General features: G+C 57.0%; 1 protein-coding gene across 1 annotated transcript in view; it reads right to left on the bottom strand.

The window, feature by feature from the left end:
• Positions 1 to 379: 379 nt before the first annotated feature.
• Positions 380 to 12,764, bottom strand: part of RFX1 (regulatory factor X1) — a 22,436-nt gene continuing 10,051 nt past the window's right edge. The window contains exons 7-20 of the mRNA XM_007954369.2: positions 11,675 to 11,769; positions 8,198 to 8,567; positions 6,504 to 6,685; positions 5,557 to 5,676; positions 5,362 to 5,477; positions 3,874 to 3,992; positions 3,656 to 3,765; positions 3,065 to 3,216; positions 2,894 to 2,991; positions 1,589 to 1,738; positions 1,293 to 1,501; positions 796 to 949; positions 673 to 718; positions 380 to 549 (exon numbers count right to left, since the gene is read on the bottom strand). Coding sequence (XP_007952560.1) covers positions 380 to 549; positions 673 to 718; positions 796 to 949; positions 1,293 to 1,501; positions 1,589 to 1,738; positions 2,894 to 2,991; positions 3,065 to 3,216; positions 3,656 to 3,765; positions 3,874 to 3,992; positions 5,362 to 5,477; positions 5,557 to 5,676; positions 6,504 to 6,685; positions 8,198 to 8,567; positions 11,675 to 11,769 — 2,091 coding nt within the window. The remainder of the gene's footprint in view (positions 550 to 672; positions 719 to 795; positions 950 to 1,292; positions 1,502 to 1,588; positions 1,739 to 2,893; positions 2,992 to 3,064; positions 3,217 to 3,655; positions 3,766 to 3,873; positions 3,993 to 5,361; positions 5,478 to 5,556; positions 5,677 to 6,503; positions 6,686 to 8,197; positions 8,568 to 11,674; positions 11,770 to 12,764) is intronic.

Raw genomic sequence — 12,764 nt, 5'->3', positions numbered from 1 at the left:
AAGTTAATGGTTCCGCAGGGGAGGGGGCCTGCCTGCCTGCCCCCTTGGGTGGTGGGAGGGAGGGCGGGGGAAGGGAGATGCTGTGGCCTTCGGGGCCAAAAGACCGAGCTGGCTGCCCCAAGGGGCACCTGGGCACGGCGGCAGGTTCCTTAAGGCACATCTTTTGTGTCAAGAGTTTGCAGCTGCGGCTCCGCCAGGCCTGTGATTGTGCCGGCCCTGTATGGGGGCGGGGCCCCTTGCCTTCCGAGACTCGGAGGCTCCTCCCTGCCCTGGCCAAGGCTAGAGCGGTGACAGCGAAGCCACAGAAGCAGTCAGGAGTCAGGGACCCGGGCGGCGGGGGCGGACGGGCGGGCGGGGACCCTGGCCGGGGGCCGCGGGTTTAGCTGGAGGGCAGCGCCTGCACGAAGAGGCCGCGCGCGTCGGGTCGCGCCAGCTTGGCTGGCGGCTCCAAGGCCTCAGGGCCCAGCGCGGGCGACTCGCCGCCGTCTGCCAGCGAGATGTCCTGCGGCAGCTCGTCTTCGCTCTCCTCTTCCTCTTCCTCCTCCTCGTCTGGGGCACACGGACCAGGCTCAGCTCAGAGCGCGGCAGCAGCGGCCTCTGACCTGCACCTCTTCCACCTCCGCCCTGTGCCCGCCGCCGCCCAGGGCCAGAGTGGGAGTATGTTCCGCCTACCTTTGTCCGGGTCCAGGGGGTTCAGCGAGGTGGTCAGGTTCGCAAACTGGAAGGAAGGAGTGCAGGGAGTGAGGACCCCGCGGCAGGTGCCCCGCCCCGCGCCCCCACGCCCCGCCCGCCCACCTCGCCCATGACGGCAATGGGGGTCTCGCCCTTCGCTTGGGCCACGCGATGCTCGATCAGGTAGTACATATACTCGTCGTAGAGCAACCGGATGAGGTGGAAGGAGCCGAAGCTGGCGGCGCTGCGCAGGGTCAAGTCCCGGATCACCATGGAGCTGAGGGCGCGGCAGAGAGGAGAGGAGGCCTGTCGGGTTGGCCGCGCCCACCCCTCGAGCCCCAGTACTCTCAGGTCCCGTCCCCGCCCAGCTCTCAGTAGAGGCGTACATCAAAACAAGCGACGGACCCCAGCCCCGAACATAGGACCCACCTTCCTAAAAGGGCACTGGGGCCCAGGGGGGCAGGGGCTCCTAGGAGGCCGCCCCCGCCCCGCGGGGAGGAGCCCTCTCTGGTAACGCCCACCTTAAGGCGGAGCCCTGTGGCTCCGTCCCCGACCCACACCCGACAGGCGGGATCTTCCCTGGCTTCGCCCCTCTCTAATCCCGCCGCCTGGGCGCGCACCTGTAGAAAGACCACTTGAGAAGGAAGAGCTTGGCTGCCTTGGGGAAGCCGGCGCTGCCCTGATAGGGTTTGAGCACTTGGCTCACGACGCCGTCCAGCCAAGCAGCCCACTGCTCCAGCGAGTTCTGCTGCTGCAGCGTCACCTTGAAGTCCTGCTCCAGCCGCTGCACCACGCGATCCTCGCAGCGGCACACCCATGAGGCCTGCTCCTAGGGCACAGCGGGCGGAGGCGCGGCTCAGCCGCCGCCCCAGGATCACCTGCGGCTCCGCGGCTCACCTGCCCCGCCCGCGCTCACCTGTACGTTGGCGAAGTCCACGCGGTTGAGGTCGCTTAGCATCTGGTTGATCTGCGCCGTGTTCTGCAGGACTGCGCGCGCCGCCTGGGCCAAGTGGTTGAGCGACGTGTAGCGCCGCAGGGTCTGTGCAAAGGCGCCAGCCGCCGCCACCTGCAGGGATCCGGGAACTCGTGGCTTCAGCACGACCCTGCCATCCCCTGCCCCACGCACTGCGCCCCTCGTGGCCCCCAGCACTCCCTGATCCACGTGGAGAGCACAGGCGGGTCGTGGCCAAGCCCAGGTGGTCCCTCTTTTCTGGTGTGTGACCTCTCTACCCTCTGGGCCTCAGTTTCCTTTTTTCTAAAAAGGAAGGGATGCTCTCTAGGGCTCAGCTTTTACTGGGAAACCAGGGTAGTGCTTTTCAAACTTGAGGTGTCCAAGTTTTGTGCATCACAAAATTACTTTCTTAACTTAGTCGTGTTCTGACCAGCAGTAAACTATTATGATAGAAAATACCAGCAGGCACTGCACAGAAAAAGGAAGCATTACTTCCATGCACTTGTTTCAATAATACATTCAGATGTCCGCTCCAAGGCAGGAATTTTCCCCACTACGTTCACTGCTGTATACTTTCTGAGCTGCAAGGCGTACCAGGCGTGCAGCAGATGCTCACTAAATGCTGAATAAGCAAATAACCCAGTGCCTCTTCTGCCCAAAGGCTTCCCCCAATATCCTGCATCTTCTCTCTCCCCAGCCCCAACCCCTGTCCTGTGTCCACACCCCATCATGAAGGATCCTTCAGACATCCCTTCTGTTTGGCCAGCTTTTTAGACAATAATGTATATATATATAATTTTAGGGAATTAAAAAAAAAAAAAAACAGAAAAAACATGTCTCAACTAATCCTCCAGTCTAGGTGGCTATCAGATGTGCAGCACTGAACTGTCACTCTATTTCTTTATATATATATATATATATATATTAAGATTTTGTACATTTCTGAACACTGAAAGTACTTTCTATTGAGGCTGTCTAAAAAGAATATTTCCAGGTTGCAACTGACTTTTACTTTTTTAGATGCTGTGTCAAGTACGGAAACACTACAAAGGGGTTTCAGAAGTGAGCATCTGAGGAAGTGGTTTATAAAGACTGAGCCTGAGGTCCTGTGTGGCAGCTGCAGGGGAGGTGCATGCACCTGGGACACACCTAGGGGACAGGTCTCATCGGCAGAGGTTCTTATATAGTCAAGGAGACTGAGGCCCCATGCCCCAAGGCCACCCAGTCCCCTCCTCAGGCACCTCCTGGGTGCTTGGCCCACCCTCTCACCTTCACCCGCAGCATCTCCTCAGGGATGTTCACCATGGCATGGGTGAGCCAGCTCTCCAGGCTCTTGGCAAAGTTCCGGATCGCTTGGGTCAAGGCACCTGTGGGTGGCAATAGGAGCTGGTCAGGGCTGAGGGGGTGGCGTGTGGGAGGGGCCCGAAGCCGCACACTCACTGGGAATGGGCCGCAGCACGTCGGGGATGAGGATCTCCACCAGGCCCTGGTACAGCACGTTGTCACAGTGCTTGGTCCACTGGAGCACGGGCTCGAACTTGGAGAGGAGTACCAGGCTGGCCTTGGGCAGCCGCTTCTCGGCCTCGTCATGCCTGTGGGAACACCCACCAGGGTCAGGCAGGCAAGGTCACCCACATCCCAGGTTCAGGAGGCACAGGTACCCCCACCTGGGATAAGGTGGGCACTTCATGCCTCCCCAGTGCCCCAACGGTCAGATGGGAAATCCTGTACTCTGCACTCTGGGGCCAAATGGGCACAGGCACCCCCACTCCAGTGATGAAATGGTACCTGTTCCCACGCCCAGGCCCACTCACCCTATGTGCTGAGCATCAAACGGATACACATGCACTTGGGGGTCAGAAGTGCAAGTGTACCCACTAACTGTAGAGTCAGGCAGGTGCCCCCCTGCTCCCTCGTACCTAAGGGTTCCTGATTGCTCCCTCATACCTAAGGGGGTGGCCTCGGGTCAGATGGCCACCCCTACCCCTGCCTGTCACCCGCCCCAAGCCCCCCAAGCCCTGTGGGACTCACACGGCCAGAGGTGGCACCTCGCTGGACTGGCTAAGATTGTACCTCCAGAAAGTTTTCCATAGAGTCTCCACCAGGGTGAACTGCAGGTTCACCATGACGTCGACAATGGCCTGTTGGGGAGACTAGGCACTCAGCTGGGGGCTGGGGAGCAGCACGGTGCTCCCAGCCCGTGGCTACAGCCCACCCATCCATTTGTACACCTGGCCCAGCAGCTTTACCTCACAGTGTTCCCGGTACAGAAGCTGGAAAGCCTTGATGTCCCCAGGCCCGACGCCCTCTGGCAGCACTTTGCCCTGGAGGTCCAGTTCTGTGAAGTCAGGGAGGTTCCGGGAGGCATCTGAGGGGATGGGGGAGCCAGGCACCATGAGATCTTCATCCCGCCACTGGAGTTTCTCCAAGATCCTAGTACGTTGTCACCTCTTTCCTACCAAGTAGTTTGCCCCATGTGCAGTGGGGGACACCGAGGCTCAGGGAGGATGTGCACCTGACTCAGTCTCCCTCATCCTAAAGCTCCAGGAAGCAGAGGTCCAGGATGGGGAAGACTCCACAGCCCATGGGCTCAGAACACAGAGAACACGAATGGCTTGTCCTGGCCACAGCTTGGCTGCCAAGTGGTAGCACTGGGCCAGATGGCCGGGACAGAGGACTCTGAGTCCAAGCTGCCTCCCTGTGCCCACCTGGTCATGAAGCATCCTCCAGGTGCCACTCAGGACCACAGGGAAGCTGCCCTGAAGCCTGAGGGCCCAAATGGGGGACAGCCAAGGACAGTTACCCCCAAGGACGCCCCTCAACTTGTTAAGGAGGGTGATCTCATATCCCTCCCTCAGTTTACAACAAACCTACGCGGACCAACAAGTGAGGGCCAAGCCAGGAACCACACTGAGTGTGCAGTGTTGCAGATGTGCATAGGTGTGTGTGGGGTTCTTGGGGTTTGCTCGTTTCAGGGATTGGTTTTTGCTTTATGTGTCGTTTCTTTTTTTTTAGAAATTCATTTTGAGAAACACTGAGTATTGTGTGCACACCTTCTCAGCAAGCAGTCTCAGACCCATGGAAGCCTCTGTTGTGAGGGGGGCTGGATCAGTGAGGGCAGAAGCCCTCACAAGGCCTCATGAAGGTCAGAGAGGTGTCCCATTACATTGCTACACAATGGTTGACATGAACCATCCAAATGAACATGTCTGTTTACATGAGATTTGGAGTATGTTTTAGCATAAAGCAGGTTGATATGGGGGCTCAGTCCAAAAGCAAACCTACTGCTGTCAATTCTGTTCTGACTCAGTGACTCTATAGGACAGAACAGAACTATGCTATAGCATTTCCAAGGCTGTAAATCTTTACAGAGGACAGACTGCTTCATCTTTCTCCTGCAGAGTGGTTGGTGGATTTGAACCACTGACCTTACGGTCAGCAGTCAAGCGCTTTAACCACTGTGCCACCAGAGCTCCTGGGGGCTCAGTAGCATAGAGAAATGTCTCCCATTGGGATTAATGGGAATTCACCTTGGGAAGGGGTCTGGGGATAAAATCACCTTACAAGGCAGGGAGGGTCTTGCCAGATTTGCGCAGGCCCTTATCACCCCCACAGGGGTTCACACCCATTATGCTTTGTGAGGATAGCCTACTGCACATCAGCCTCTCTTGACCTGAGGACAGAATCCTGGGGCTAAAGACCCCTCCCAGGGCCCCAGCAACCAGGGAGGCCCTCACCCAGGAATTGCTGGTACTGCTGGACCTGAGCGCTGATGTCCGACAGCCCAGCGGCCTGCTGCTGCCCCACAGCCACACCATTGGTCATGCCCTCCATCTTCTGGATGGGCTTGAGCCTGGAGAAGGACAGGTAGGTGGGTGAGGGCCAGTGCCACCCTTCCCTGCCCACCCTGCAGGGCCTGGCCCTCCTCCTACCTCTGCTTCTGCGAGAAGGGCTGTCCTCGCATAGCCATGTGCTGCTGGTCCTCCATTAGGCGAAGCAGTGGGGAGTTGGCCTTGATGCGCAGGCCATAGTAGTGGTACTTAGAGTTGCCCCTGGGAGGGAGGCGCCGAGTGAGAGCTAGGTGGGGGCGCTCCATATCACCTCTGCCTCCGTTCTGCTTAGGAGCTGAATGGGGGCTGCGAGTCCCACCCCGAGAGAGCCAGCGGTGCTCAAGGGGGGAGGCTCCCACTGGCTGATGACTCTGTTCATGCCTCAACCCTGACCACGGTGTGGGACAGGTGCACAGCAAAAACTTCTTGATAGCTAGTCATGGTAACAACTGGGGACTTATATAGGGTTTCCACATGCCAGCGCTGTTCTAACCCTCTGCCTCTGTGACCCATTTGTTGCTCATCCCCACCCTCTCAGGAGGCTCCTGACATCACTGGTGACAGATGAGGAAACTGTGGCACTCAAGTGAAACAAATGCAGGCATAGATAAGCCAGCTCCTGAGCCAGGCCCCAAGAGGTGCGGGGGTGGGGGTGGGGCTGTGGGAACAGGCAGAGTAGCCAAGTTCCTGGCCTTCTCTTCCTTCCAGTATGAACTGGCTTCAAGGTCCTGTTTAAGCACCTATTGTGTGCAGCTCCCCCATCCATGCCCTTAAGAAGAGTATATATCAGTGTTGGAACACAAACCATAAACAAAGGCAGTAAGTAAAATCAGAGTGTAGCGATGGTGCTAAGGAGAAAAATACAGTGGGGAAGGAAGATGGGGTGTCAGGGAGTGGGAGGGGCCAGGGGACTAGGCAGAAAGCACAGCCCTTGGGGTGGGAGTGGGTGGGTGTGTCAAAACACCTACAAGGGGCCAGCACAGGCCGAGTAGGTTGGGGAACTCGGGCCTGTGAGTAACTCGGGTGAGGGGGTGGCCTTGTGGGCCCACCTGGTGCCGAGGCGACGGGTTCGCAGGCCCATGAAGACGGAGCGGATAAGCTTGCCAAAGGAGGCAGCGTTGACGGGCTCCAGCTTCTGCTCCTGGCAGTGCAGCAGGTAGTGGCAGTAGAGGGTGCTCCGTGGCAGGCTCACGCCCTCAGCTGTCTCGTAGTTGTCCAAGAGCCACTGGACCTGGGGCCGGAGGGGGGACCAGGAGAGCCACAGGCATCACTTCCTGCTAAGCACTCTGAACTTCCAATTGTGATCCTCACAACCAAGCTATCAGGCTCATCACATCCTAATCATCCCTAGCACTTGGCTCACAGAACTCTCTGGAAGTGCACTGTCCCACAGAGTTGCCACTAGCCACATGCAGCTATGTAAGTGTCAATTTACATTAATTTATGCTTGGTGAAAAAAGCCAATCTGCAAAGGTCACACACTGTATGTATGCTTCCATTTACATAGCCTTCTTGAAATGACAAAATGGTAGTGATGAAGAGCAGATTTGACGTTGCTGGGGCTGTGGCTGCTGGGAGGGAGGAAGGCAGGTGTGACCATGAAAAGGAGAGGAGGCTTTGTGGTGAAGGAACACTTCTGGATCCAGACTATGGTGGTGGTTTCGAAAACCTACACATGTAATGAAATGACCGAGAACCATACATTGTACTGATGTGAGTTACATAGCTGTGTAATGGGTAACCACTAGGGGAAGCTAGGTGAAGGGTACCCAGTTCCTCAGTTCTATCTCTGCAGCTTCCCGAGAGTCTGAGTAGGAACTGACTCAATGGCAATGGGAATGGTATGATATGGTATGTCTACACTTATTTCAAAATAAACAGCTAAAATTTTTTTTTCATTTGCTCAGTCACACCAGCTACAGTTCCAGCACCCAACAGCCACACGTGGCCAGTGGCTACCATACTGGGCAAGACAAAGAAGCACCATCACTGCACCAAGTTCTACCGCACAGCACTGGGCCAGTGCGACATGTTTTAATCCGCAGGTGCAGACCCACTAGGGGCTTATGAATTCACTTAGGAGGATCATGATGAGCATCCCCCCACCAAAAAAAAAAAAAAGAGAGAGTAACAGAAGACCAGCTATGTCTGATCGAAAGGGAAGCCCCATCTTCTGAGTGCTGCCTCATTACATAATCCACAATGGGTGTGCTAGGGTCACAATGCAAAAGGGTGATACTTACAACTGTGAGAAACCCACTGCTCAAACCCTGAGCTCTGTGGGGGCAGGGATCACTCCAGGACCACCAGGCCCTGACCCACTCTATGGTCAACCAGCTGCGAGGGGCCCCATTGGGTGTAGCCACCTCTGGGGAGATAGAGGTTATGGAATCCGCCTTATAGGTGGACGAAAAGCCCTCCGTGGGGCTGTCCTCCCTGGCCCAGGGGTGCCTGCTTTGTCCTCTCCTCACTATCTATCCTCCATCATCAGTTATAATCCTAGAAGATGATACTTCTGTGGACACGCCTCTAAGACTTTCAGGTCCAGAGAGGCTGAGTAACTTGTCCCAGGCCACACAGTGTGGGTTTGATCCCAGGCCATTGGCCTCTGAGCACTCCAGGGCCCATGACACAGCCTCCTGCTGCTGGAGACAACAAGTGTAGCTTCTTATGCCCACCGCCCACCCCTGCTGCCCAGGTCTCCTCCAACATGCCTTGTCTGGGGCCCAGGCCAGGCACTTACGGTGGCTGGCGAGGCACGAGTGGTGTGGGAGTAGGACTGGCTGGCACTGCTCAGCATGTACCCGCCTTGGATCACGTAGGTGCCCGCTCCGCTGCCGCTGCCGCCGCCGCTGTTGCCACCACCGCCACCACCACCTCCCCCGCCACCGCTGCCTGCGCCACTGCTGTTGCTGCCGCTGCCCCCGCTGCTGGTGGAGCTGGCAACCACCTGGCTGCCGGACACATACATGGGGACGGAGGCACTGCTGGGCACCGCCTGGGAGGTGGCTGGCGTGCTGACCTGGGCAGCTGTGCCTGTGGCCTCATAGTAGCTGGTACCTGCTGTCTGTGTGTAGAGCGGTGTCTCAGGGTAGGGGTAAGTGCTGGAGCGACTGGGGAGGAAGGAAAGGGAGAGAGTCAGGAGACAAGGGCTGGGGATGGACCTGGCTCCTGGAGGAGTAGGCTCCCAGGACTCTGGGCTTCTGCCCAGCTATAACCCCAGGACAGCCAAATCTGAGAAGTGAGAAGGGCATGGAACCAGAGAGCCAATACTTCCCTTCAGCAGAGCAGGTCCCCCTGCCATGAGCTTGATGGCAAGTTTCCATCCAATCCTTACAGCAGCCCAGTGACATGGGAGTCACTGTCACCACACAGAAACGAGGAAACTGAGATGGACAGGACAGGTAACTTGCCATAGGTCACATATTTCAATTCAATCAAGATGCTGATTATGGAGTACCTACTGAGTGCCAGGCCCTGTTCTAGATACTGCAGACATGACAGTGGACAGGAGAGGAGTCTCTGACCTTAGGGAACTGAGGTCCTAGTCAGGGAGGACTGGACACTGAGGAAAACAGGAAGAGTGGGTGCAATAGAAGGGGGTGTGTGCTGAGGAGGTAAAGGAGGTAGGGAGAGGGTGCTGGGGAAAGGAGGATTCTGATTTTAAATACAGTGTCACCCTGAGGGACCACTGGGCAACAGCAACTTCAGTGAGCAGACATGCTTTCCTTGGACCTGGCTCCCACCCTGCTCCTGGGGGCTAACCCTACAGCCCTCCCTGCTGCCGGGGCCAGGACACCCCCAGGTCTTTTTCTAGGGGTCTTAAAGACAAGATTGTGGGTCCTATACAGGTATAGAAGAGAATTAGGGGGGTCTTCTCTGTCCTCTCCAGAACTGCTGTTAAGGAAAAAAAAAAAAAAAATGTAGAGGATGGCATGTCAGAGGGAGGGGAAAGAACTGGTTGACCTGTACAATCTGTCCTCTATGAGGTGGAGAGCACTGGGGAGAGGGGACAGGTGGGGACACCACATCAGTGTCTCCTAGATAAAGAGGGACATACCTTTGATTTTTGGACCCTCTAATGTATTGGGGAGCTCTGGTAGCGTAGTGGCTAAGGCACTTGACTACTAACCAGAAGGCTGGTGGTTCAAACCCACCAGCCACTCCTCGGAAGGAAGGTTGGGCAATCCTACTTCCGTAGTGATACTGCCTCGGAAACCCAAGGAGGGGTCGCTATGAGTCAGGGCTGACTCAACAGCACATAACAACAACAACAGTGTATTATTGAGTAAAACCATAAAATCAAATTAAAATTGCAGAAGGTAAGGGTAGTCTGGCTCAGGTACCACTGAGTGGACCAGAAGGAAGCAGGGGAGTGAGCTGACAGGCATCTGGGGACTGCGCTCTGGGCGTGGGGCGGACAACAAGGAAGATGGGTGTGGCAGGAGGTTGTGGTCATCTGAGGTTATGCCAAGGCCTCAGTACTTATCACAGCGTCCAGCACACACCCCACCACACTTGACACCAAGAGCATGTGACCTGCCCAGCACTGGCCCCGCCCTCCACTGTGGCTAGGACCATGTCTTGCTCACCCCTACAAAGTGAAGTCTAGTCCAGTGCCAGGTATGCAGTGAATGCTCAGGAAATGATGCTTCAGAAGACACTTGCTGAGTGAGTGGATTCATGAATGTGTGTGTCTCTGGACATATAACATGCGTAAAGCCAGGGACAAAGGCCCAGGGCCGTGGCTTTGGCCAGGGCAGGGGAGCTAGGTTGACTAAGGTAAAATTCCACAGTGAGGGAGAGATAGAGATACAGCCAACAGCAGGATTTGCTGCCAGGCATTTCACATGGCAGAATCGTATAGAAACAACTATGTATAACTGCACATGCCACAATCACATAAGAAGGGATTCAAGGAAGGACAGGCATGACCAGGGAAAACTCCGAGCAGGGGCAGCTGAGGGAGCCAGGCCCAGACCTCAAGACTCAGTGCCCTGTTCTGTCTCTCACATCCGGGACCCTCGCGTCAGTCTCCCCCGGAATGCCCTATACAGCCCCTGCAGCTCAGACATCCTAGGAAATATGCTGCTCTGCCACCTGCCCAGCTCTAAGGCTAGAAACACTATAAGCAGTGACAGCACCATGAGGCGTTAGACACTGTAAGCCTGTCCTACCCTCCAGTCCAGCCAGTGCATCGAGCCCTAGGGGCCATGTCACTCCATGAGCCAGCCCACTTCCAGTGCCATCCCCATGGTAGGCAGGTGGTGGGACTGAAGAAAACTTCAGACAAGTACAAAGAAAACCAAATAAAACTTCTAGAAGCTAAAATGATAGCAGCAATGACTAGAGTCCTGGAGGTATTACTAACCCGCATGGGGAAGGGAGGTGGTGCTGGGGATCTCACCATCTGCCCTGTTGCAGCGCGTGGGCTCGAGACCCACACATGGGACAAACACCACACTGCACTGCTGGCAGCAACCACAGCTGAGGCTGCCCAAGAGACTCCTTGCACATCTGTACAGGGAGCATCTATTACACAGCAGTTACAAAGAACAACCCTGTCCACGTGGACGACAATGTGTGTCTGAGGAAGAGAGAGAGACTCTGCCTCTACTTCGGCAAAAGGAAGAGGTGCTTTCTATGCCCTGGACACCTGGTTGTTGTTGTTATTAGGTGCCATCGAGTCGTCTCTGACTCATAGCAACCCTGTGTACAACAGAATGAAACTCTGCCCAGTCCTATGCCAGCCTCACAATCCTTGCTGTAGCTGAGCCCATCATTATAGCCGCTATGTCAATCCATATCGTTGAGGGCCTTCCCCTTTTTCGCTGACCCTCCACTTTACCAAGCATGATATCCCTCTCCAGGGAATGGTCCCTTCTGCCAACAAACAGGGCACAATGTTCCCCTGGGGTGAAGTCAGGGTCAGGAGTGAAGTATACTCCTCTTCCCTGTCTAAAATTTCCTATTGCGTGGAAATGTTCAACTGTGCCAACATTCATAATAAATATATGTATTTCTCAAAAAACAGTGAGGCCCATCTAGGCAGAGCCCGTCCTATGCTAATGTCTTAGTGATCTGTCAGGGCCCCTTCTGCCTTCTGGAGACCGCTAGCTGCCCCTGCGGAGTGCCCACCCATCTGTCACCTACCACTTTGGAGACAGGCAGCCCAGCCAGGACCTGGACCCCGTTCCCACCCAGTGCCCTGCCCACTTACATGGCACTGGCTGTGTAGCTGGCATCTCCGCCCTCCACATATTGCACCTGGCTGGGGTACACGTGTGGGACAGGCACCTGCTGGAGCTGCTGCACCTGGATGGGAGAAAAGACACAGAGGGTCACGGGCAGTCTCCACTTCTGAGGGGTGGACAATGGCTTCCCAGCTGGGAGGGCACACTCCTTGGCTCTCTGGACACACTCTGGACAGGGTCAGAGACAGAGGCCCAGGGGTTGTGGCCTTGGCTGGGGTAGGGACTCTGCCCAAAGAGGGCTGGGAATCGGGAAGAGCTGTGTCAGGTGTAGACAGGGCTCTCCTACTAGGGCTGGGCACAGGAGCCATGTGGGGCTGACATGAGGCATGCAGAGGGGCAGGACAGCATCCTATGTGGCACAAACATTGGACTGACGGGCAGCCCTAGGCCATACATAGCCAAGCACTAGGCCAAGGGACATTACTGAAGCAGGACTCTGGGACCATGGACAGGGCCTTAGGGGGTGGGGTGGGGTCTGAATTTGGGGCGTGGCCTGGAGAGCAAGGACAAGATACCAGGGGAGGAGCCTGGCGTCAGAGCTGGGGCCCATTGGTGCCGCAGAACCGTAACTAGGGCCAGCACTTTAGGGGCGGGGCCTGAGTACTCCACCCCACCCCACCCCCACCCAAGCTGTAGGGACTGAGCCTGAGACCTGGGCTAGGCTTTGGGGGTCAGAGACGGGCCGGGCGGAGGTGGGGGTATACCCTGCGGGTGGGGGGGCCTAGGAGGCAGCCCGGGCCCGGCGCCGGCCGGAGCCTCGGATCCCGCCCCCGCCCGCCGTCGCCCCCGCCCGCCCGTCTGTCCCCACCTACTTTGAGGGCCGTGGCGGCCGTGCCGAACACTAGCACCTGGGGGACTCTCTGGATCCTGACCCTCTGGTCGGGGCTGGCTTGGGCCGGGAGCCCGGGCAGTGGCTCGATGACCACTTTCTGCTGCGGCAGGAGCAGGTGCGGGGGCAGCACGCGTACCAGCTCCACCCACTGCTCCGCGCCGGGCTCAGGGGCGGGCGCCGCGGCGGCGGGCAGGTAATGGAGCCGCGGCGGCTCGGGGCTGCCT

The sequence above is a fragment of the Orycteropus afer genome, unplaced genomic scaffold, assembly GCF_000298275.1.
Source record: "Orycteropus afer afer isolate SDZICR_OR568_19922 unplaced genomic scaffold, OryAfe1.0 scaffold00460, whole genome shotgun sequence".
Taxonomy (NCBI): domain Eukaryota; kingdom Metazoa; phylum Chordata; class Mammalia; order Tubulidentata; family Orycteropodidae; genus Orycteropus; species Orycteropus afer.
Note: the sequence above shows the minus strand (reverse complement) of the source record. Positions and strands in the feature narration are given on the sequence as shown.